At 37.9% G+C, this 25,327-nt stretch overlaps 1 protein-coding gene across 1 annotated transcript; it reads left to right on the top strand.

The window, feature by feature from the left end:
• Nucleotides 1–756: 756 nt before the first annotated feature.
• atr (ATR checkpoint kinase) lies at nucleotides 757–25,080 on the top strand. Its single transcript, XM_084120526.1, has 47 exons — nucleotides 757–976; nucleotides 1,096–1,187; nucleotides 2,191–2,343; nucleotides 2,429–3,300; nucleotides 4,198–4,379; nucleotides 4,503–4,682; nucleotides 4,751–4,935; nucleotides 5,841–5,990; nucleotides 6,135–6,333; nucleotides 7,003–7,253; nucleotides 8,227–8,414; nucleotides 8,550–8,650; nucleotides 8,766–8,937; nucleotides 9,168–9,338; nucleotides 9,554–9,748; nucleotides 9,959–10,144; nucleotides 10,313–10,408; nucleotides 11,094–11,224; nucleotides 11,511–11,654; nucleotides 12,424–12,517; nucleotides 12,660–12,785; nucleotides 13,114–13,320; nucleotides 13,461–13,574; nucleotides 14,157–14,272; nucleotides 14,363–14,483; nucleotides 14,573–14,710; nucleotides 14,861–15,068; nucleotides 15,995–16,167; nucleotides 16,659–16,823; nucleotides 17,979–18,070; nucleotides 18,177–18,268; nucleotides 18,352–18,529; nucleotides 18,631–18,819; nucleotides 18,993–19,152; nucleotides 19,260–19,439; nucleotides 19,516–19,658; nucleotides 19,752–19,849; nucleotides 21,266–21,498; nucleotides 21,588–21,722; nucleotides 21,872–22,072; nucleotides 22,189–22,332; nucleotides 22,413–22,563; nucleotides 23,296–23,452; nucleotides 23,618–23,771; nucleotides 23,874–24,025; nucleotides 24,391–24,496; nucleotides 24,763–25,080. The coding sequence occupies exons 1-47, from the start codon at nucleotides 921–923 to the stop codon at nucleotides 24,934–24,936; spliced, it is 7,905 nt and encodes a 2,634-aa protein (XP_083976652.1). The 5' UTR covers nucleotides 757–920; the 3' UTR covers nucleotides 24,937–25,080.
• Nucleotides 25,081–25,327: the final 247 nt, after the last annotated feature.

Here is a 25,327-nt window from a genome sequence, read left to right as displayed (position 1 = left end):
GGCAGGGCTAATTTAATTTAACATAGAACCGCTTATACTAAGGCAAGCCTGAAGATATTTTTTTAAATATGTCATTTTGGTGATCAAAGACGGGTTTTAAGGGATACAATTATTGACTACAGGGGGACTTTAATAGACACATCATATTTTTATCTGCAAGAGACTTAAGCAGATGATTTTTAACACAATACAAGACGGAGGCGTCAGCTAACATGGCATATAAACCTGTAATATTGAGTTAATATAAAAACCCAAACCAAACCCATTTTGGTTGGAAAATGGGAAATTTTATCCCATTTCTTCGGGAATTAGAGGTTTCACAACCAGAAGCTGCGCAATGTTTTATTAATAATAATAATAATTATTATTATTAGTTTTATTTTATTTTATTAAATGCTTGAAAAAACAGTAACAACAATTATCATCATTACCATCATACCACAAAAATACCAAAATACTCCAGGGTCCTTCAGAATTTCAGTCCAGATTAAGTGCCAGCCACTGTTCTAACCTCCTTATGTTATAGCTTTTACGTTTTTAGAGAACGCAATAGATTCAAAATATATTTTCATATCAAGTTTAAATCTTTAAAAAAAAAGGAGTTGTGGCATCAATCATTGATTCTAATGTGAGTGACGACACGCTGACCGTTCCAAGATGGCGGGCGTGCCGACGTGTCTGAAGCGGTCGAATGCGGATCTACGTATCTACATAATGTTCGCGACTGCAAAGTCTGAAAACTAAATGACCCAACTCGTTTGCCGTAGACGAGCTAACGCGTGAGAATAGTTTTGAAAGTGATGCTTTTGTGAAAGCAGAGGATGTCAGAGCGAGTCAAAATGTTTGACTAAATATTTTATCAGGTCAACTCGGCCTAAACATTTCTTTGTATATAATAAAAGCACATTCAGCAAGTAAAGATGGAGCAAGGACTAGAGATGTCAGCAATGATTCCTGCACTGCAAGAACTAGCCAGGTAACATCACTGGCTGCTAATGGCGATAGATATTTTCTTGTTAAATACTCCGGACAGGTGTCCTCAACATAAATATTTAAAAAATAAAGCTCATATAAAGCCTTTTATGTCTTTTCCAGTGCCAGTTCAGTTGAGTACAACCAGGCTGTGCAGAAACCACGTCAGATACTGTGTCAGTTCATTGACAGGATACTGACAGATGTTGATGTCGGTAAGTCAAAAGTATTTTTTATGCGAACATCTCAAAATTCTGTCATTGTTTTCTCACCTTGTTTCAAAACATGCTAAATACATCTAAGACAAATATCTGGTGGTTGACTTCACTTGGTTGAAGAATTATAGTGAAAACTGTTAATGTGAAGCCCTCTAGAATAGATTATGTGCTTAAAAGTATATATATATTACACATTGCATTAAATAAATATATGAATACAAATATAACATAAATTGAAAATAAGGCATCCCTTTCCTTCCCATTACTGATGAAGTTCTGTGTTACCGTCACATAAATGTTCTCCATAGTTTACAATGGAGTCTGCTGATATCACTGTTTTGAACTGAACATCTAAAGATGGTAGATTACATCTAGTGTTAGTGTATCGTTCAAGTCTGTATTGTATAGCATAGTGAAATTTGGGACATAACAATATATATATATATATGTATATTCTTATAGCTTTTAAGTTTTTAGAGAATGCAATAGATTCAAAATATATTTTAATTTCAAGTTTAAATCTTTAAAAAAACTCTCTCTCTCTCTCTCTCTCTCTCTCTCTCTATATATAATGTATATTTTCATGTATATCATCATATATACCCATCATCATTTACTCAACCTCATGCCGTTACAAACTTGTATGACTTTCTGAAGAACACAAAAGAAGATTTTAAGGATTAAAAGTTTTGGTGACCATTCACTTCAATTGTATGGACAAACAAAAACAAAAACACTGAGACATTTCTCAGAATCTTCTTTTATGTTATACTGCATACAAAAATCAGGTTTGGGATGACATGAGGGTGAGTACATAATGATATATGTTTTTATTTTTGTGTGATTAAACTAGCCCTTTAAAACAAGTTAACAGAATATTTAAACTTGTTGGAAGTTTCTCTTCATCTCTTTCCACGGTCAGTTTTTAGTACAGTAATGTTTGAGGTGTTTACATAGTCTAATGTTTTTTTTATTTTTTTTTATCTCTCTCACGTTTTAGTTGCTCTGGAGTTATGTAAGAAGACCAGTTTTGAGCCAGCATGTGTGATGCTGCTGGACTTTGTCCAGCACATTATTAAATCCTCCACATTAATGTTCATAAACCCAGCGTGTCTTTCTGATCAGTTCGAAAACTCAGAGAACAGCTGCACTGGTAAGTTGATATAGTTTACGTTATAGCTAAAGTTCTGCACAACTACATTTAGCTTATATTGTCTGCCTTCCTTCTCCCTTCATAGATTTCAGTAAATGGATCATCAACCGTCTCTTGCGAATTGCTGCTTGCCCAGAATGTGAAGATCTTCACATGAAGATCTCGTCAGTCATCTGTTCCTTGCTTCACCTTTTCAGAGCCAAGGGTCCAGTCCTATTTGGGCTGTTTTCCACAGAGCTAATTTGTTTAATGCAAGATCTAGTGCGTACAAATTTCATGGTCAGACCGTCTCCTCAATGGCCAGTGGTGGTGGAACGCTTCTCCATCAGGTCTGCAGAGTCTGCTGTTTACCTGACCCCTACCATCCTTCAGCTGTCCTCATGTGCCTCAGCTCAGATGCTGTTAGTAACTTCATTAACAGTGCTGACGGATATTTTGCAGGGCATTTTCTTCCCAAGAGAAGTGGGCATCATCTGGAACTCTACTTGCCTCATGCTGTCTAATGGGAGCCCGAGGCTCAAGGCAGTGTCTATGGTGCTTTTAACTCGCATTGTGACTCTAGGAGGTTTCCCTGAAGACCATTCACAGCCATTTTTCTCTGCTTATTTGCATCTCCTGGACTCATTGACTGCTTTTGAGGAGTCAGAGCTCAAGTCTTTTGGCAAGGATTTCCAGAAGCTCTCCCAATGTGTTTTCCTGACAGAGGAAGGCACTCACGGCAGGTTTGAGAGAGTCCATCTGAACATGCTGATGGAGAGGCTTGAGAAACTGGTGGTTGGTGGGGCACTTGAGCAGTTGAAGGTAATGGAGGTGAAAGCTACACTTTGCGAAGTCTTCTGCTTTGTCCTCAACTTTGTTCCTCCCGGATACGAGTGTGCAGTGCAGATCCGGAAGGAGAGAGTTGCAGCCATTTGCAAAGCTCTTATTAAGACCATTGGAACCCAGGACCAGGAGGAGGTAAAGGGTCAAAAGAAAAATTCATCCAAAAAAGACATATATTTTTCTATTTTCTGTCAAGCACAAAATAAGAAGTCTAGCAAAAGGTCCAGGCTGCTCTTTTCCATACAATTAAAATGAATGGTGACATGACATGTCAAGCAAAAACAAGATAAAAGTAACACAGTCACAGTGGTTTGGACATCTTTTGCACTATATCCAAAGTGTTCTGAAGCAATGTTGGGAAAAGGAATGGACATTCCTAACATTTGAAGGAATGGTTCACCCAAAAATTTAAATTCTGTCATCAATTACGCACCTTCATGTTGTTCCAATCACATAAGACTTTGGTAAACACAAGAATTTGTTAAACACGGATGCTCAATCATGCTCGCGTGACACGCGAGAACAAACCTCATTGGTTCTCGTGCGTCAACCAAGCACTTTTGAGCTTCCGTTTGCCATATTTGATGTACTTTACGAATGTGTGTTGATCTGTGTTATATAAGAATAAAAGGCTAAATTACATCTGTTCAACATATAAACTGATCATGCCTATTCAGAAGACCTGGATTTAACAACTGGATTGACCACTGGATTACTTTTACGGTCTCTTTATGAACGTTTTGTATTGTCAAAGTTTTAGTGAAATTAACTTTCAATGGAGGAACAGAAATCTCTCAGGTTTCATTAAAAATATCATCTTTCAAAGTCTTATGGGTTTGGAATGATGAAAGGTGAGTAATTGATGGCAGAATTTTCATTTTCTGGGTGAGCTATCCTTTTAAATTGTTGATAGTTTAAAATCTTGCCATACATTAGCTCAAATCTCATTCTCACGTATACATTATTATGTAGTTTGAAGTCTTAAAGTGGTGATGTATTGCAGAGAGTAACATATTTTCTGTTAAAAACTAGCAAAGTGTGGAAGGCTACCTGTACGCTGCACTCAAGACAGATGCCATTGCTGCAGTGCAGGATATGCAGGCCGCTGTTTCTGACCCTGCTGATCCTCGTATGTATGAAGAGGAGGTTCCAGCCAAACGACCAAACCTCTCTCTTCCAACACAACTAAGGAGCGAGGCCAAAACTAAGCCAGTGTACGCAATTCTCTGTCCTCACTCAGTCTCTGCTCTCTCTTCAGACAGACTTTACTTCAGTCTCTCCTCTTACCATGTGTAAAGATGAGCCTAACGCATTAAGATGATCTTGTCTGCCATCAGGCAAGTGGACATGAAGAGCAGTAGTGAGGTGTGGGCAGCCGTAGACAGCCGACTGGGCAAGTTACTGACCCAGATGAGGGACCACACAGTGAGCCAGTGCGTGAGCACCGTGCAGGGATTGACGGTCATCTTCCACCTGGCGGCGCTTTGCTCAAAGCACTGTCTGAATGGACCACAGAGGTACGGTTTAATTAAGGCCTTTGTTGTGTTGCATGGTTATTAGTTCTCATTCTTAAATGTCTCTTCAGTGGCAGAGGAGAGAAGACATCAGAGACCTCAGATGGAGTCCAGCTCGTTTGGTTAAAGCCTCAGATTTTGGTTCAGGTAGTCGAGAGCTGCCGCACCGTAATGGCGAACAACTCCAATGAGGGAGAGCTGGAGCCTCTGGTGGAGGGCACTGTCAGGATCCTTGATGCTGTCCTCTACCTTAGCAGTGAGTGTATTTTTTGAGGACCATTTCATTCAACTGCACCTTGGTTATTTTTTCAGGATGGCCTAATATTAAAATTCTGGTCAAAACCGAAAAGCCTAATATTATTTTCAAGTTATGGCTGGTAACCAATGTAAAATACTATTTATTCTGAATTTAAAATATATCACTAAAATTAAATATACCACAAGTAAATGTAGGCATTATAACATTATAATGCACACAGTATGAAAATGGATATTTATTTTGAGATTGGCTAAAGATAACATTTAACAGTATTATTAAATTATTAGTGGTTTTGAAGAATCGGGTCGATACCAAAAAATAAATAATAAATCTCGAATTTTGGCCTGTTATACAGTAACATTACCCTTCAAAAGTTTGTACGTTTTAAACAAGGACACATTAAATTGATCAAAAGTGACAGTAGAGACATTTAAAAGGTTACAAAATAATGTTTCAAATAAATGCTTTTTTCACAAAATATTGAGCAGCTGTTTTCAACATTGATAATAGGAAATGTTTTTTGAGCAAATTTTCTTTCTGAAGGGTCACGTGACACTGAAAACTGGAGAAATGATGCTGAAAATACAGTTTTTCTTTACATTCAATTAAAAAGAATGGTTTTCTATTTTAATATAATAGTGCACAATAGTACTGTTTTATTATATTTTTATTATATTTGCTTGGTAAGCAAAAGAGACTTCTTTCAAAAATATTTTAAAAAATCTGAACGGTAGTGTGTGATACCAATGTTTTGTGCATTCCTAGTTATTTTACTAATTTATTCAGAAATTGCACAATTTCTTGATATTTTTTATGAACATTGATAGAGCATTGGATAGATATATTTAACAGCATGATATCAGTCCATTTGAAATAATTTGATTTGTATTGTCTGTTTACAGTCAGTCAGGGTGACACAAGTTTTTACAGGAATGTTTGTTCTCTGCTGTCGATTCCATGGGTGCTTGAGCACTCTTCACAAACGGTTTATCAGACAGCCTCTTTTCCTGCAAATCTGATTACACTCTCCCAGAAACTTGCTCCTGCCTTCTGTAAGTATCTAATTCATTAACATACTGTAGCTGTAATGTTAATAGATAACCGTTTTTTTTTATTTATCTAGTTCCTAAATGTGTTTAATTCACTTTACATTCCTTATTCTTTTAACGCTTGTTCTTTTGTAATTTTGTCTGTAGCTGCACAAACTCGAGCGCACTGTGTGTTTCTGCTTGCTCTGCTGTCAAAGAGCGTGTGCGGTGACTGGCGTTCGTCGGTTTATCGTTGGGCCCTGCAAAGCAAGGTGGAAGCTGAGCGGGCCAGTGCCGTCAGAGGCTTCCCCCTTCTGCTGCACCACCTAGGAGTCAAATCCTACAGCCTCATCCACGAGGTCCTTCTGTACGTCACCCTCTAACTGTCAATCTGAACATCATCCAATATTGGCACACATCAATTCAGGGTTCCCATGGTCATGGAAAACCTTGAAATATCAGTGAATTTTAAAAGTCATGGAAATATCTATAGCAAATATATTATTCTAGTCATTTTCAGTTCTAAAATGTTTAATCGATTAGAAATAACCTAAACTAAAAAAAAATGTTTTAATTATGAATGACCGAAAGATGGTTAAAAAGGGAGACTTTTTGCTTGAGATGTGAATAAATATATGAATACATTGTGCTCGTAAATGGCTGTTGTGATATTATGAGTGTCAGCTTTGACCCAGAAATGGTATTCCTTATATCACAACTTAAACTTAGAATGAGAATAAAATGTAGGGCAGGACTTGATTTTATCCTTCGGGAATTGATTGGATCGTAGGCTGCTAACTAAATCGAGGCAGATCTGAATGCCAGTGTGCAGTCAGTTGTGGAGGATATGTAGTCCCGCTCTCCGCCGAGACAAACATCATGATATGTCGATGCAAGGATCCAACGATTCTTTTAATTGCACATGAATTACATAAACACTGCAACATTCTGTAAAAAATAAGAAGTGTACATTTTTTGATTTCATGGTGTCTTTAATACACGTTTGTTAAATTTTTTTATTTAAAACTTCATTTAGGAACAGACTCCAGGACAGCTCAACACAAGTGAAGACCGAGCTGGCCGGTATCACGGGTCAGCTGGCCTGCTGTTTGTCGGAGAGCTCAGAACTACAGTTCCCTCAGGAGACAATGCCTTCCCATGAGCTCCTCTGTGCCGGTCTCAGCATTTCAGACTCCCATCCCTCACAGATCTCCTCAATCGGAGCCTCTATCCTCACCCCGTTCCTTCTGCTGCTCAAGCCTGTGGAGGACGTGAAGGTGAAGCAAGGTTAGTCTGCTCTGCAACACTTCTGAATTATTTAACATGGAAAGGCTTTATCGATTTTAAAGGTGAAGTATGTAGTTTCTGTGACACTAGTGGCACCTATTGGAATTAAACAAATAAAGCATATTTGGCAAACACCCACTTTCGTTTTTTTTAAGAATACCTTTAGCTGTGTTGCTATGTGTCAAGAGTAAGCAATTGAGTAGGCTAGTAACACTATCTAGAGCGAACGCAAGCATCTTGCTTATAATAAACCCATTCAATGTACAGTATCTTCACGTGGCATATTTTTTGACATGACACACCACAACTGTTTGACATCAAAGTAAACATAAACTGGTACATTTATCTTTATAAAAGGGTGCATTATGATACTGTATTGTGTCGAAGCGTCCATTGTAGTGTATAGCATCGCAATGCCCTGTTCGCTTTGACGTGCTCATGACCTGTTTAATCTTTGAGGTTCTAATTGCAGCGAAATTTGGCTTGCAATCCTGTACCCGAAGCTGAACGTCAGTCATGGTCCCACACCTGCTAAAACCCCTCTTGCTCTGCCTGCTACAGTAGCCACACCCCAAACTCTCGCTATGGAACTCTCGCTGGAAAGAGATCGACGCATGGACCGCTCTCAATGTTTTGATGGTGTCTCGGAGGCTCAATGTTTACACTTTTGGGGGAGATAAACCCATTAATGGCATACTAATAGTAGTCAATAAACGATAAACTTGGTTAACAGAAACAAAATCTTACATACTTCACTTTTAAACTGTCTTGAGGATCGAGTTATTAGTCTGTAATGTAAGTAGCTGTAGAATGTAGAATGTAAGTAGCTGAATTTGGATAAATGAATTTACTAATGAATTTTTTCTGTATGTTTTTAGTAGTATATACATGTGGTTTTGCAGCCTGATGAGCATTAAACTATAATCTAAAGTATAAACATTATTCTATTTAACGTTGTCTTTTGGAATGGCAGCTTTTATCAGGAATATACGGCACTTGTTCAAGCATGTGGACCTGGGTAACAGTGACCCTGATACGAAAGCTCTGGTTAGTGCATTGGTCAACCTCATTGAAGACCCTGACCAGGAAGTCCGCATAATGTTCGGCCAAAACATTAAGAGTCTTCTGGAGTTTTGGAATGGAAATGGCTTCCTGAAGGAGGTACAGATTTTAAAGTTCAAATTATTAGATGAACATGCTGTAATCATTATCACCTTGTTAATGTCATTCTTTTAGTCATTAAGCAGATGTTTTTATCCAAAGCGATTAATGAATGGATTATGATTTTGTGTCCAGCTTCTTGTGTCCAGGCTAAAAGAAGCTTACACCAATGCAAAGACCTCCAGAAACAATGATCTCAAAAACACGCTCATATTAACCACTGGAGAAATTGGGAGGTAGTGAAAAATGCTTCTTTTTGGTACCACTTTTAGTATATATTGATTCTTCCAGCTGTTAAAAGCGCGCAAATCATGTTTCAATAATGCTTTTCGTGCTTATGGTGCTTCTCAGAGCTGCTGAAGGGAACCTGGTATCTTTTGCTCTGCTTCGCCTTCTGCACTGCCTGCTGTCCAAATCCAATCCCGTGTCGGTAGCAGCCTACACAGAGATCCAGGCTTTGGCCACCTGCAGAGACCTCAAACTGCAGTCCTTCTTCAACCAGTACAGGAACCCAATTTGCCAGGTCAGCATGCCTTTGTGTTACTGTGATGATAAAGTATTATCTTAATTGCTTTGCTTTTATGGTGTGTTTTATATAGTTTGCCATCAATGTGAGCACCACCATATGCTGTTTATCACAAAGCTTTAAAATTGTGTGTTAGAAATGGAGAACAGTGTTTGTTTTGCTTCAAACAAACATGTAATATTATGTTTATAGAATATGTAATATTCCTCTCTTTTGTTTTGATGCAGTTCTTGGTGGAGTCTTTGCACTCCCGACATGTGACGGCTCTGCGCTGCACTCCAGATCAGAGCAGCGAGGCTCTGCAGGAGGAGGCGGCCCATCAGAGAGAGCTGGCACTGGACATCCTGTCTCATGTGGCACATGTCTTTGATTTCCCTGACCTTAATCGTTTTCTCAATGTAAGTTTAACATCTTAATACCGGATTTGGCAAGATTAGCCTCTGATGTAACAGAAAAGCCTGAAATTTGGCTGAATAAATATAGTATAGCATACAGGCCGAGACTTTTTGATACCAACAAGAGCAAAATTTAGAGCAGTGATGGATTGCTTTGATGAACATTGCTTATTTCACTGAAGAAATGAGCTTACCGGTACTCTCTCTTTAATTCACAGCGGACACTACAGGTCCTTCTTCCCTTTTTGGCAGCCAAGGCCAGTCCTACTGCTTCTGCTCTGATCCGCACAATTGCTAAGCAGCTGAACGTCAACCGCAGGGAAATGCTCATCAATAACTTCAAATACATATTCTCCCATCTTGTGTGTTCCTGTACCAAGGAGGAGCTGGAGAAAGCTTTCCACTACCTTAAGGTGAAATTTTCAGATAATGAAATTAGGAAATAAGCAGTGAGGAAAAAGACAAATAGAAAGAGGAATGGTATCATAAAAGTATATATTTTTTAAAATTTCCGTATTATACCTCTGAATTTTTATTTATTTACTGACTTGATAATACATTTATTTTTTTCTTATTCATTAACTTTTATTTTTATTTTATATGTTATGTTTATTTTTGCACAGAATGAGACAGAAATTGAATTGGGCAGTCTGCTCAGACAGGATTTCCAGGGTCTTCACAATGAGCTGCTCCTGCGTCTAGGAGAACACTACCAGCAGGTCTTTAATGGACTTGCTATTTTAGCTTCTTTCGCCTCTAGTGACGACCCATACCAGGGCCCAAGAGAAATCACCACCCCGGGATGCATGGTACTACTGCTCTAATAATAATATTCAGCAGTCTAAGGCCCACGGGTGTCTAGCACATCGTTCATAAACTGATTCATGTGCCTTTTGTTGTACAGAATTGGATGCATTGGAGTTTGTTGTCAGCTTTCTATTATAGTCATTGTTCTGTAAATAATGCTATCTGTGTAGGCCGATTATCTGCAGCCCAAGCTCCTTGGCATCCTGGCTTTCTTCAACATGCAGCTGCTTAGCTCTAGCGCTGGAGAGAAGGAGAAAAAGAAAATGGTAGGTGTTCGATACGTTTTAACAAACTTTAAAGCTGTTTTGTCTGCTTTCAATGCTAAATGCGGACTTTCAGTAGCGAAATGCTGCAGTAGAGAAAACGTGACACATCAACCTCATAACTGATCTGTGACGCATCAGAGTATAATTAAAGGGGTCATGAATTGTGAAATAAAATTTTCCTTGATCTTAAGAGGTCATTTTACTATAAAAATATCCTGCAAGTTTCAGAACTCAAAACTTCCTTGTTGGTCCAAAAACAGCTTTTATTGAAACCAAGCTCCCAAATGTTTGGTTTCGGATTTTGTCTCAGTATGAGGTCATAGTTCGACGAAAGACCGCCTCTGCAGAAGATCAACGTCTACTTCTATATCATCGCCTCTTTAGCCCCACCCACCAATTTGTGCATGTAGTGTAGTAGTAAATACGAGACAGACGCAAACACAGGATTACTCCAGCAACAAAAGTGATTGAGATTTCTCTGAGGATTACAAGACGTTTTGCAGTGCCAAGTTGTGAAATCCTGTCCTTGTGTTCCTAAACATTAAAAAGCGTGGATGAACTTTACTTTTAATGAAGTTCCAGTCAGACCGCATCAGTAAGACACTATTTGTTTGTTTGTAATAGAGATTGCAAGATAGTTCTATCCCCATTATGTCAGTATATTTATGACCTTTTTTCCTCTCAGGCTCTGAACAGTTTAATGGCCCTGATGAAGCTGATGGGTCCAAAGCACATCAGCTCAGTCCGAGTGAAGATGATGACCACACTGAGAACTGGCCTGAGGTACAAGGACGACTTCCCAGAGCTCTGCTGCAGGTGTGTTTCTCGTTTGGATTGGTCTGAGGATGTGCAAATAGATTCTGAAGAGCATCAGAAGTTCTGTCTGCGTGAGAGTGCTGACGACAAGAATCAGATGTTCTTTAATTAGTGTGCCGTGAGCTCAGCAGGATGCCTGGTTTGCATTTTTATTTTAACAACGGTTAAGCTCAACACAAACCATCTGTATCTAATATGCAATCAGTTTAGAGGATGAAATCGTAATTGCACTTTGCTCACAAAATAACAAGGATATGGGCTTTATTGTTATCTTGCTGGTTTACAGGACGTGGGATTGTTTCGTGCGCTGTCTTGACCCGTCTTATCTGGGTCCGCTTCTGAGTCATGTAATCGTCGCTCTGTTACCTCTCATCTCCATCCAGCCTAAAGAGACAGCGGTGATCATGCACTACCTCATAGTGGAGAACAGGTGTGTGTGTTCTTCCTGCTTTCTCTTGTTTTGTTGAAGCCTAGATTTGGTTTTATTTCTCTAAAGGTTTTTGGATGATTTTTAGATAATTTTATAGATTAAAAAGTAGTTTTTTATAGATTAAATAGCAGTGTTGATTATTAATGTGCCGACAACATACTTATTAAAGGTAAAGTGTTTACTTTTTGCAGCACTAGCGTCACCAAATGGAATTTCAAAAATGATTTTCAATCAGATTTCCTAAACATTCTGTAAAACCTAATAAATGTCTAATAACTAATACTATAAATAATACTTTTAAGTTGACTATACTTATTGTACAACAGTTTGTTGAACTTAATTGTAAAAATTAAGTAATCTGTACTAGTCTTTGTTACCCAGAAAAGTTAAAGGGATAGTTCAGCCAAAAATGAGAATTCTGTCATCATATACCCACTCTCAAATTGTTCCAAACCTGTATGAATTTTTTACTTCTGATGAACACAAAAGATAATGTTTTGAAGAATGTCAGTAACCAAACAGTTGATGGACCCCATTGACTTCCATAGTAAATTACTATACAAGTCAATGGGGCCTATCAACTGTTTGGTTACTGACATTCTTCAAAACATCTTCTTCTTTTACACACATAATTTATCTATGTCAAAAATAATAAAGTACTTGCATTTTAACTTTGAAAAATTACGCTATAACACTAAAAGTATAATTTTAATGTATTTGTATTTTGTTTTTTGGGTAAAATCCTTTCCTCACAATCTTTTCATCTCAGGGAGGAAGTACAAGACTTTCTTCATGAAATCTACTTCCTTCCTGACCATCCAGAACTGAAAAACATTCACAAGGTCCTTCAAGATTACCGTAAGGTACAACCTAAACAAAATAATCACATCAAAGTATAAATAACAGTGTAAAACGTTAAAATCGTGCTACACGTTGTGACTTGATTTCAATCAAATGAAATTATTTCTACAATGATGGTTGTGATGCACTATTCTTCAACAACAGCAAACCTCCAAGAGCACCGACATGCAGACAGCACTGCAGCTCTCCATGCGAGCGATCCAGCATGAGAATGTTGATGTACGCATCCATGCGCTCACCAGCCTGAAGGAGATGATGTACAAGAACCAGGTCAGACTCACTCTTAAGAAATTAGAGAGCTTTGCCAGCTTGGATGCAAAGACACCGAAATGCCATGCATCTTATTACCTGTAAACCATATCAGCATAGTATGTACAGTTTTTTTTCTTACTCATTGCAGTTAGTAAAATGATAATATTTTGTGTAAGTACAGTATAAGAGACTGTACATCAATAATTATTCACTAGATTCAGTATTATATAAATGCAACAAAGTATGTAAATACAATATGGGATTGTAAACAGAAACCAGGCTTCAAATGCAATTGGGGCCTGAACGGTTGAAGACGCCTGATCTACATATATTTTTTGTTCTACAGGATGCTCTATTAAAACATGTCTTGGACAGTGAGATGGTAGAGCCGGTGATCTCTCAGTTAGTGACGGTGTTGCTCCGGGGCTGCCAGGACGTCAACCCTGAAGTCAGGCTTTTGTGTGGGGAATGCCTGGGGGAGTTAGGAGCCATTGATCCTGGTCGGCTTGACTTTTCACCTGCTGACACTCAGGGAACTGGATCAACATTTGTGGTAAGACATTCCTCTTTTGTTGCTATGTATATATGTATCAAGCAGAATCTTGAAGATCTTGTTTTAAGTGTGTAGCTTTTGCATTTTATGTATTCCAAGTGTTATGCACAGAATAAAAAGAGTGTCTTTATGCTTTTTAGAGTGGGATCGATGATCCAAATTTTGCCTATGAACTGCTGACAGAGCTGACCAGAGCCTTTCTGGCCTATGCAGATGATGTGAGAGCTCAGGATGCTGCGGCGTACGCCATGCAGGTATGAACCAAAGATACTGTCCCTTGGGACTTTGATATTGTCCCTTTATGGTGTTAATCACATCACCAAATACTTAAATACCTTATACTTTTGCCCCCGGTTTCACAAACAAGTCTTAAGCCTAGTCCCAGACTAAAATTCATTATTGAGCTGTTTTAACTGAAAAACATAATATGTAATGTGCATTTGAAGGCACGTTTATAAAAGCCATTTAAGTGTCCTGATTGAACTAAGGCCTAATCCTGGGTTTACGAAACCGTGCCTAAGACTTTATATATTTTGTTTACACTTAAACTTTTTTATATTTTAGTCTGGACTAAAACATACCCTAGATATTGATTGAACATGATTTAATTCTTTATTATTGTTCTTCTTTATAGATCTTTTGGCCTTAAATCTGTTTGAAAAATTTGTTTACTTTATACATGTTTTATGGCAATTCAATTTTCAGAGTTATTTTTGTCATAAGAAAAAAGGATATAAACCTGTTAAGAGGACAACACTTACGTTTTGTACCTTAATTCAATACTGTGCCAAAAGCTTGAACAATTATCGTGATAGTATCCTAAACTTCTGTTTCAGGAGCTGTTATCATTATTTGAATGTCGAGAGGGCAGGACTGATTCACCAGGTCGCCGTCTATGGAGAAGATTCCCTGAGCAGGTTCAGGAAATCCTGGAGCCACATCTCAATACTAGGTTGGACATGATCGTTTTGCATGACCTGTTGTCAGCTGCTTTTATTACCTGTATCCAGTGTGCATAAAACTGACTTTTAATCATCTGAAGGTATAAGAGCTCTCAGAAGGTGGTGAACTGGTCGAAGTTGAAAAAGCCAATATATCTCAGCAGCCGTGGAAGCAAATTCTCTGACTGGTCTGCAACCTGGGCAGGATATCTCATCAGTAAAGTAAGTTCACATCTACTTGTTTTCCTGTGCTACCAAACCTCACATATATGTAAAAGGCTAATTCTCCCTCATCTTTTCATGTGTTTTAGGTTAGGCATGAGCTTGCTGGCAAAGTGTTCAACTGCTGTAGTTTCATCATAAAGCATGATTACAAAGTGACCATCTACCTGCTGCCCCACATTTTGGTCTATGTGCTGATTGGATGCACTCAGGAGGAGCAGCGAGAGGTACAAATTCAAACCCTGTAGAAAAGGACATGCTATTGATTTTTTGATAGGAAACGGTCAGTGTAGTTTTTCTCTGTAAAGTTTAGTAAAAAAACAATACTATTGCCAGTGAAAAAGGCTCTAAATAGTGCTTCTGTTTATGTCCTGTAGGTGAGTGAAGAGATCATGGCTGTCCTGAAGGAGGGTGACCCGCGGTTATTGCGACTGCAGGATAATGCCTCCAGTCTGAGTCAGCTCAGCACACAAACAGTCTTCTCCATGCTGGACCATCTCACTCAGTGGTCCCGCCACAAACTACAGAGCCTGAGTACCAACAAGAGGCCAGGAAAACACGGCAGAGAGCAGCCGCAGGCAACAGGTGACTTGCAAAACAAAGTTCTGATTTCAGTTCATAAAAGCTGATGGTCATTTATTATTAACATCTTGACATTATTAGGATTGATAATAGGCCTTTTGTTCTTTTTGTTCTTTTTTTATCTTTATTTACAAATTCTCGTCAAACATTTTAAGTCGGCATCAATAGCATCTCAAAAATATACACCACTAATCTGAGTAAAATCAATACATTATGCCATTAATTATTTTCCTTATACAATCTTGCAAACAAACATTAAACAAGGAAACGGCAATGCTGTGCGAGTTACATATTTCAAGGTTTGGGGTCGGTAAGGAAAGAAAGAAAGAAGTAACAAAAATACAGTAACAGCATGTTTTTAAAATATTATTACAATCTGTATTTTATAATATTTTAAAATGTCATTTATTCCTGTGATGCAAAGCTGAATTTTTAGCATCATTACTCCAGTCTTCAGTGTCACATGATCCTTCAGAAATCGTTCTAATATGCTGATCTGCAGCTCAAGAAACATTTCTTATTATTATCAATGTTGAAAACAGTTGTGCTGCCTAATAATTTTGTAGAAACTGTGATGCATTCTATTCCGGATTCTTTGAAGAATACAATGTTTAAAGCAACAGAATTTGTTTTGAAAAATATTTTTTTTATCTTTATTGTCAGTTCTGATCAATTTAATGTGTCCTTGCTGAATAAAAGTATTATAAAAAGAGGTTCCTTAAATGTTTTAAATGTTTTTCATAATTGAAAAGTCAAGAGACATGTTGTCACCATATTTTGAGAATAACCCAGGTGAATTCTGTTGATCTGAAATAGTATAAAACAGTTTTAAACTTAGTTCATCCTGTACAATCCTATGCATTAATGTAAATAAAATGTTTTTGCTTTGCTTCTAGAAAGTAATTCTGACTCTTTCTTTGTCCTCTTAGGCCCAGAGAGCAGTGAGTATCAAAGCGTAGTAGCCTTCCTCAACAGCATTCCTCAGGATGTTCTGGCCAAGGCATCCTTCCGCTCCAGAGCCTACACACGGGCTGTCATGCACTTTGAGTCCTTCATCCGTGAGAAGAAGCAGAACATTCAGGACCATCTTTCATTCTTACAGGTCTTACCAGTCTACAGATTTTTGCACAAGTTGTAATGGTTGCTGGTTATGGTTAGGCTACTTACTAAAATAAATAACTGTAAAATATTAATATTGAGTCAAAATTACTTTATTACATAAGAAAATAATTGACTGGTGAAGTGATGTGGAGACATGAAACTTGCACTAATGTTCAGAAGTTTGGGGTCAGTCAGATTTTTTAAATGTTTTGTCTCTTAAGCTCACCAAGGCTGCATTTATTTGCATTTATATCAAAACAGTAAAAACAGTAATCATGTATTCCCATTTATTTGCATTTATATCAAAACAGTAAAAACAGTAATCATGTATTACATTATCATATAATGAAATGAAATGCAGTTCTTTAAAACTAAATGGGGTTAGAAAATATTCAGAGAGAGTTGAAAACTGTTTCATGCACATTAATCTCATTATTACTTGTCAATAAATCAGATCAGTTCTTAAGCTATCTGCTATAACCTGTCTTCTAGACTATGTATGCGGCCATGCACGAGCCAGATGGTGTGAGGGGTGTGAATGATCTGAGGAAGGAGGAGCCGTCGTTGAGAGAGCAGATCCTGGAGCATGAGAGCATTGGACTTCTGCGTGAATCCACGGCTTGCTACGACAGAGCCATCCAACTCGAGCCAGACCAGGTCAGCACCACACACACTCTTATTCTTATAAACACCTGGCAAATGGAGAGATGTGTGTGATTTGGCAGGGCTTGATTCTTAGTAAAAAAAAAAAGTAACACATTAAGAAACTTATGAACTATGAACATTTCACTTAGGGGTGAAATGAATAATTATTTAATTATGGAAGTAATTATAGGCCGTGTTGGAGAAAGTTACTTCTAAAAGTAACTCCCTAAAAAAGTAACTGTTTGTGTTTGTTACTTTTTATGGAAAGTAATGCGTTACATTACTATTGCGTTACTTTTTCTCACCCGGACTGGGTTTGCTTGTTTGTTTTTTGTAATATTGTTTGTTTTTTGTAATATTTTTGTCAAATGCCCTTTCACACCAAAAGTGAAATGAATAAGCCTCAGGATGAATGAAATGTCTGTACAGCCGAGGGCCATTGTGGATTGCAGAAGAATAGGACACAGGAGAAGAAAGATCAACACTCTTACTTCAGCAATAAAAACAAAACAAAAACTAAACACAAATGTGATGTTTATCTAAAGTAATTTTTGCTTATTAGTATGGTTAAATTAGATCATGGAAGGTCAGCAGCAAAGACATTGGTTAAAAAAGTGAGATTTAACATATTTAATTATTGGAGATTTGTGTAATAATCTGATTTTGCATTTCACTGTTTTTATTCATTTTAATGAATACTGATTCTGTTTTTGTGCATGTGAGATGAGTAAATACATGCTCACATTTAGTCTAGAACTACAATAAGCATCATGTTTACACAGCGCACACAACTCCTCTGCGCTTTACTCACTATTTGGGGACAGGAGAGGTGTCAGTCAATACATGGGAAAACAAAGTAACTTGCATTACTTATTTGAAAAGTAACTCAGATATTTTGTTACTTTGCTAGTTACTGGAAAAAAGTAATCTGATTACCTAACTCACGCTACTTGTAATGCGTTACCCCCAAAACTGTCTATAGGCATACTTTAAACCCTGTCTATATACAGTATATATACACACAATAATTATTGTGCCAGAAAGAACTAGTAAAATATATATATATTGAACAATATGTGTATTAAATAATCTTCTTAGTGTTTACTTTCTTATTTTTTAGTATTTTTGTAACTGATACATTTCCCTCTTTCTTATCTTTGTATGCAGCTCGTCCATTATCATGGGGTAATGAACTCTATGTTGGGCCTTGGTCAACTCTCCACAGTAATAACCCAGGTCAATGGAGTTCTTGCAAGCAGGTAGGCGTACTGATGTAAACTCAGTCCTCTGGGTGATTCAGTGACACTGTGGTTCACGCAACCCCAGGTTTTGTGTTTTTAAACTAACGTTATTTCCTTTACAAAGGCCACGTTGGAAGTCTGATCTAAATGCTTACCGGGTCGAGGCAGCATGGAAACTGTCAAAGTGGGACTTGGTTGAGGACTATCTTGCCTCTGGTAAGTGATTTTGCTGTTTCTAGAAACATAGAAATGTTTGTCAGATTGAAGAAGCATTACTTTTTGTCATTTCTGTTTTATAGATTGTAAGTCCAGCACATGGGGTGTCAGACTTGGCCAAATGTTGCTGGCTGCCAAGAAGCAAGATTCAGAGGCATTGTATGAAAAGCTTAAAATATCCAGGAAAGAGCAGGTTGTCCCTTTATCAGCTGCCAGTTTTGAGTGTGGCACCTATCAGAGAGGATATGAGTACATAGTCAGGTAATCCGATGGTTGACAGTTTCAGACAAATAAAAACTTAACATTTACAATACAAATACAATGTGTTCAAATGCATTTTTGACTAAGGTGTTGTGTCTTAGGCTGCACATGTTGTGTGAGTTGGAACATTCCTTCAGTGAGCTGCAGAAGGAAAGCACAGAAGCTGGAAGATCCAAGAAGCCTGAGCCCAAACTCAACTGGGACGCCCGCCTACTCATGACCCAAAACTCATTCAGAGCCAAGGAACCCATCCTGGCTCTGCGGAGAGCTCTTCTCAGTCTCAGCAAGGGGTATGAGCACATATTACTCATACTACATATTTCAGTGCAAAATGTTTCACTTCCCTTTCAGAAAGCCAAGTAATTAGCTCATTTCTGATAATGATGCTGAAAACTCGGGTGAACTATTTAGTTTGAGTGGATAAATATGAGATATAAGAGTGATGATGATGACTTCTTTGCAGGTCTTCGTGTGAGGAGCAGGTTGGCGAGTGCTGGCTGCAGAGCGCTCGTGTAGCCAGAAGAGCTGGCCATCACCAGACAGCCTTCAACGCCTTGCTCAATGCTGAGAACTCCCACCTCTCTGAACTCTTCATCGAGAAAGCCAAATGGCTCTGGTCTAAGGTTTAGCAGCTCAGCTTAATTTTGTTTATGCCAATGAAGATCTGTTTGATGGGGGTCTTACTCCATCATTGGAATTGTAGTTATAAGGAAAGATGTTGTTGTTACAGGGTGATGTGCATCAGGCTCTGATAGTCCTGCAGAAAGGTGTGCAGCAGTGTTTTCCTGATGACCAGCCACTCACAGACCCCAAGAGAATCCAGATAAAAGGGAATGCCATGCTGCTGGTGGGCAGATACATGGAGGAGACGGCCAACTTCGAGAGCAATGCCATCATGAAAACCTATAAGGTATTTCAGTCAATCGCATTCATGGACAAATGCAACAGAAATCAGATTAATCAGTCAATGTTTCTCTTTCATGCAGGATGTCACCCATCTTTTGCCAGAATGGGAAGATGGGAACTTCTACCTCGCCAAATACTACGACAAGGTTATGCCTATGGTCACTGACAACAAACTGGAAAGACAGGGCAACCTCATTCGTTATATTGTCACTTATTTTGGAAAGTAAGATGTTTTCTATTGGTAATCCTCCTATAGGGCTTTAAAATGTTTCAGTGTGTGAAAGACAGATACAGTAATGCTGTGCTCTCTTCATAGAGCCCTGCAGTTTGGCAATCAGTATATCTATCAAGCCATGCCCAGAATGCTAACCTTATGGCTGGACTATGGAGCCAAAGTTTTTGAGTTCGAAAAAGGTAAAGCACAAAGATGGCTGAGATGATACACTGTTTTGTTAATGCATCGATTCATATGCATTGATCTTATTAATATTTTAAAGCATTTGTGTTGGACAGTAATTGATTTAAAATGCAAAAAAAAAAGAAAGAATTGCAATTTGGTAAAATATTTGGTAACACTATTTTACAGTGTCATTGTTACATGTGGTTACTGTAGTAATAACTAAATTATGCATAATTACATGCAACTAACCCTAAAAAACACCTTCATCCTAACCCTATAGTTACTTAATATTACTCAGTACTTAAATGTACATTGTTACACAGACACCTTAAAATAAAGTGTAACCAACTTTATATATATATATATATATATTGAGTACAATATTACACAAATTAATAATAATAGTAACAACAATTAAACATTTTATTATTATTATTGTGTTTGTTTTTTGTCTACATACATTACAGAAAGTATTTAAAAAAATTATGTTAAAGGGGTCATGACATTGATTTTTTTATTATTTTAACATGTTCCTTGAGGTTAACTCAATAAAATTTTATGCACAAAAATAAAAACATGTTACATGTGAGTTAGTGTTTTGAATACATTATCCATATAAAATCGTAATTTACAGACAAAGCATTATGAAATAATTTACTTATGCACGAAATCTCCATTACACTGTGCCACGTTTACAAAACAAAATGCTCTGAACAAACATATAATCCTCTGACGCGATCCAGGACGCCATTAAAATAAACCGTACACTTATTTCCGATGCCGGGATCCTTTTGAAGTCTGTTCAGAGACGCAAATGAGCCGTTTAAACTAGATGCGTCAAAGCGTACGTTCTTCCACTCTTCCATTTGTCCTGTCGTCGGCAGACTCAAGTGCGTGGAGGATGTCAGAAACTGAATGCGCATCTGTATACTGTATGCAGTGTATTCAGTGTCAGTGATTATAATGGGTTCTATTTGCTTTTGACGCGACGCCTACATTAAGTGTAGACAAATGTCAGCCGTTAAGCGACTGAATGCCAGTGGGCATGTGCTATGGTGAGATGATGTATATCTGGAGGCAGTCATATGCATATATATTTGCCCATGTTACGTCACAGATCCCGCAATATCAAAATGAGCTGTTTTTGGAGCTTGATTAGATATATAATTTGTTTGTAATGAGGCCGTTTTAAGCTATGAAACTTGCATGATGTTTCAAAGACCTCTTAAAAGTCAAAAGATCAAGGCAAATTTGATTTCTCATGTCATGACCCCTTTAATGCATTTTTAAAAGTACTGAATTATTGTATACGTATTGATTCGAATTTGGTCACTGTGAGTTTGCAGTCCAATTCAAAGTTCAAAATTCACTATCAAACCAAATATTCACTGCTCTAATTAAAACAATCCTGCTTGCTCCATCTTTTTCAGCTGGCCGCTCTGACAGAGTCCAGATGCGGGCTGAACTTACTAAAATCAATTCCGTCATCAGCGAACACACTAGCAACCTCTTGCCTTACCAGTTCCTCACAGCTTTTTCACAGCTCATCTCCCGAATCTGCCACTCCAACAACGAGGTCTTCGCTGTGCTGATGGAGATTGTTGCCAAAGTCTTCTTAGCTTACCCACAACAAGCTATGTGGATGATGACTGCTGTGTCAAAGGTCAGACACCTCAGCCACATCTATATCTATAAATGTCTTTTTGCAGGTTTATATGCAAGTGTTTATATGCTTTTTAAAATTTATTTTAGTCCTCCTATCCGACTCGAATGAACCGATGCAAGGAGATCTTGAAGAAGGCCATCAGTCTGAATAACTCATTTGGGAAATTTATCGGAGATGCCAACAGACTGACTGACAAATTGGTGGAGCTCGGCAATAAACCAGTAGGACAAGACTGTACCACTAGCGAAAAAATAATTTATTAGTATTTAATAACTTCCCCTTCAAAATTCATTTTTATAATCAATTGGTTCTTGAATTAGTCTTGCATATTATGGATGCTGTTATAAACTGTTTTTGTTTAATTGTGTAGGTGGATGGAAACAGCAGCACCCTCAGCATGAGTATACACTTCAAAATGCTGAAGAAACTGGTGGAAGAGCCCACGTTCAGTCAGATCCTCATCCCCCTGCAGTCTGTCCTTATACCCACCCTGCCCTCCACTGGAGGAGCCAACCCCAAACACGATGCCTTTCCAGGGCACTGGGTCTACCTTGCCGGCTTCGATGACACCGTCAGTCCCACCTGTTTCACCATTGCCCGGTTTTTTGGGCACATGATGCATCACATTCACTCTCATTTTAAAAGATGAATTATTCATGATATCATTATACGTTTCATTTCAAAAAGGTGGAGATCTTGGCATCCTTGCAGAAGCCAAAAAAGATCTCGCTCAGAGGCTCGGATGGAAAGTTCTACACCATGATGTGCAAACCCAAAGATGACCTGAGGAAAGACTGCAGGCTGATGGAGTTCAACTGTCTCATTAATAAGGTAGTGTTCACTAAATACCGCAAGAATTAAGTGCATTTTCCCGAGAACTTGCACAATAAAAATGCGCCGTTGTTTGTCAGTCTTTGAGGAAAGATGCAGAGTCTAGACGGAGGGATCTGCGCATTCGAACATACGCCGTCATCCCTCTGAATGAAGAGTGCGGCATAATAGAGTGGGTCAACAACACAGCGGGTTTACGCCACATCCTCACAAAGCTGTATAAAGAGAAAGGTGTGCTGATTTCATAGCTTCTACTGATATACAGTGTATAATGGAATATTGTCATGTGTTGCATAATATAACTTGACAGTGATTTAACACTAATCCATAACTGATTGTAAATTTGTTACATTACTTCTTTTTTACATTTTGTTATTTAATATTGGTTACACTTTATTTTAAGGTGTCATTGTTACAGTGTAATTATATATTTAAGTACTGTGTAATATTATTTAACAACATGTTCTTACTATAAGGTTAGGGTAGGATTAGGATTTAGGATTAGGTTGAGGGTTAGTTGCATGTAATTATGCATAATTTATTGTTATTACTATGGTAAGTACATGTAACATATTATGTAACACGGACACTGTAAAATAAAGTGTTACCTTAATATTTAATTACAACTTTGCACTTAATCACATTTAATATTTATGGTCAGAAACTCATGATTTTTACTGATTTTTTTTTTTTTTACTGATTTTCAAATTTTTACTGTATCTTTGATCAAATAAATGTATCCTTGGTGAGCATAAAATATTTCTTTCTTAAAAGAAAATACTGACCCCAATCTTTTGAACTGTATTGTACTGTATATGGACATGAAATATTGATCAACCAATCAGAATCAATTTTAGATGTATAAAACATGCTGTTTTAAAAAGAGTTTATTCAGGCTGTCAGCGTCTCCATGGAGTCATTTTTGACACAGTTGAGTGAAAATGTATTTGTTCTTTTAAACAGGGATCTATGTCAGTGGGACGGAGCTGCGCAAGCTGCTTTTGCCAAAAACAGCTTCTTTTGAGGAGAAGCTGAAGTTGCACAAAGATGTGCTGTGTGCCAGACACCCACCGGTTTTTCATGAGTGGTTCCTACGGACATTTCCTGATCCCACCTCTTGGTATATATGACAGGCTTTTTTTACCATTCACATTCATAATATCTTTGCACAGTAGTATGCTATTATTTTCTTAATATTATCTCTTAAAAGTGAGCTTAGGGTAATTCAGTAGAAATTCACCTACATGAACATCTTCACACATGGGACAAATGTGGCATTTCACAGGTACAACAGCAGGTCTGCTTACAGTCGCTCTACTGCGGTCATGTCTATGGTGGGCTATATTCTTGGGCTTGGCGATCGCCATGGAGAGAACATTTTGTTTGACTCTTTAACCGGCGAGTCCGTCCATGTGGATTTCAACTGCCTCTTCAACAAGGTTTGAGAGGAAGTCATGAGGAATGTGTCTGTATAATTTGATTGCTCCCTAATACTTGATACCTCTGGGTAACTAGAACAAATGTGTTGTGTGGTGCTTAAGGGGGAGACATTTGATGTTCCTGAGGTGGTTCCCTTCCGGCTCACTCAGAACATGGTTCATGCAATGGGGCCCATGGGCACAGAGGGTCTGTTCAGACAGGCCTGTGAAGTCACACTCAGACTCATGAGGGACCAGAGAGAGCCACTCATGAGGTGAACATCTCAGAACTTAAACTACCATTCAAAAGTTTAGGGTTTGCAATGTTTTTGAAGGGTCAAGGGTCAAATATGATTACTATTTAAAATAACTGTTTCTATATTTTAAAATGTAATTTATTCCTGTGATGTCAAAGCTGAATTTTCTTCTGAATGCTTCAGTGTCACATGATCCTTCAGAAATCACTCTAATATGTTAGAAACAAGAAACAGTTGTTGAATACTGAAGTAGAAATGCATGATTATCTTAAAAATAACATCTCTGAAACCAAATATCTGTTCTATGTTGAGTATTTTGAATGTGCTTAACATTTCATACAGTATTTGTATTGCATAATTATCTCTTGTATATTCCTTATCAGTGTTTTAAAAACATTCCTGCATGATCCTTTGGTGGAGTGGAGCAAGCCTGTCAAGGGTTCCTCTAAGACACAAGTTAATGAATCTGGAGAGATCCTCAATGAGAAGGTACTTCATCAATTAGTTGCTTCAGCCTGAATGAGGATGCATATCTGTGACGTACAGTATATCATATGTATTTAATATTCAGCTAAGCAGGATTGAATTATATATAAACATAAGGCATAATGGTTGGAATACACTTGCTTCGAGGACTGTAAGTGCTTCATCTTTATGTGCAATTTGAGCTGTTGCGTTTCAACTATAGATTAGATAACAAGCTTAAGTAATAGTTGGAAATAAATATTTCATAATTTGATTTTGTTCCACACTAGGCTAAGACTCATGTTCTGGACATTGAGCAGCGTCTTCAGGGAGTGATCAAGAGCAGAAATAAAGTGATGGGCTTACCTCTGTCCATTGAGGGCCACGCACATTACCTCATTCAAGAAGCCACTGATGATAATCTCCTGTGCCTGATGTACCTTGGATGGGGTCCTTATCTGTGATGGACATTTGCACTTCAGTTTGAGACCAAAACTCAACATAAGCTTTCTGTTTAGGTCTATATTTTTTTTTTCTGTATTTTGATATATTTGTCACTGTTATTTTCAATGTTCCTCAATAGGTTAATTAAATTTCATTAATGTTTAAAGAAACATCTGTCATATGTGTTCTGTTTTTAAGGAATTTAGAGGTGAAATATGAGCACTAGTGCTGTACACTAACATTCAGCGTTAGTTTTTAGCACTGAACATGCCTGCATGCAGATAAACAGGTTTTGATTAATATTCCCCTTTCAGCTGAGCTGGAGGCTTTATATTTCACAACAAGGCATGTTGTGAAAGCCTTTCAGTGATATTTCACTTTACACAGAGTGTGAGAACGTCCCGCCGCTCT

Source organism: Abramis brama (genome assembly GCF_963993115.1).
Source record: "Abramis brama genome assembly, chromosome: 7".
Lineage (NCBI taxonomy): Eukaryota > Metazoa > Chordata > Actinopteri > Cypriniformes > Leuciscidae > Abramis > Abramis brama.
This window is presented reverse-complemented; position numbering and strand designations above follow the sequence as displayed.

Coding starts and splice junctions, on each gene's coding strand:
- atr (XM_084120526.1), top strand. CDS start 921: ATGGAGCAAGGACTAGAGATGTCAGCAATGATTCCTGCACTGCAAGAA. Junction 4,683..4,750: donor TGTCTGAATGGACCACAGAG/GTACGGTTTAAT, acceptor ATGTCTCTTCAG/TGGCAGAGGAGAGAAGACAT. Junction 8,938..9,167: donor ACAGGAACCCAATTTGCCAG/GTCAGCATGCCT, acceptor GTTTTGATGCAG/TTCTTGGTGGAGTCTTTGCA.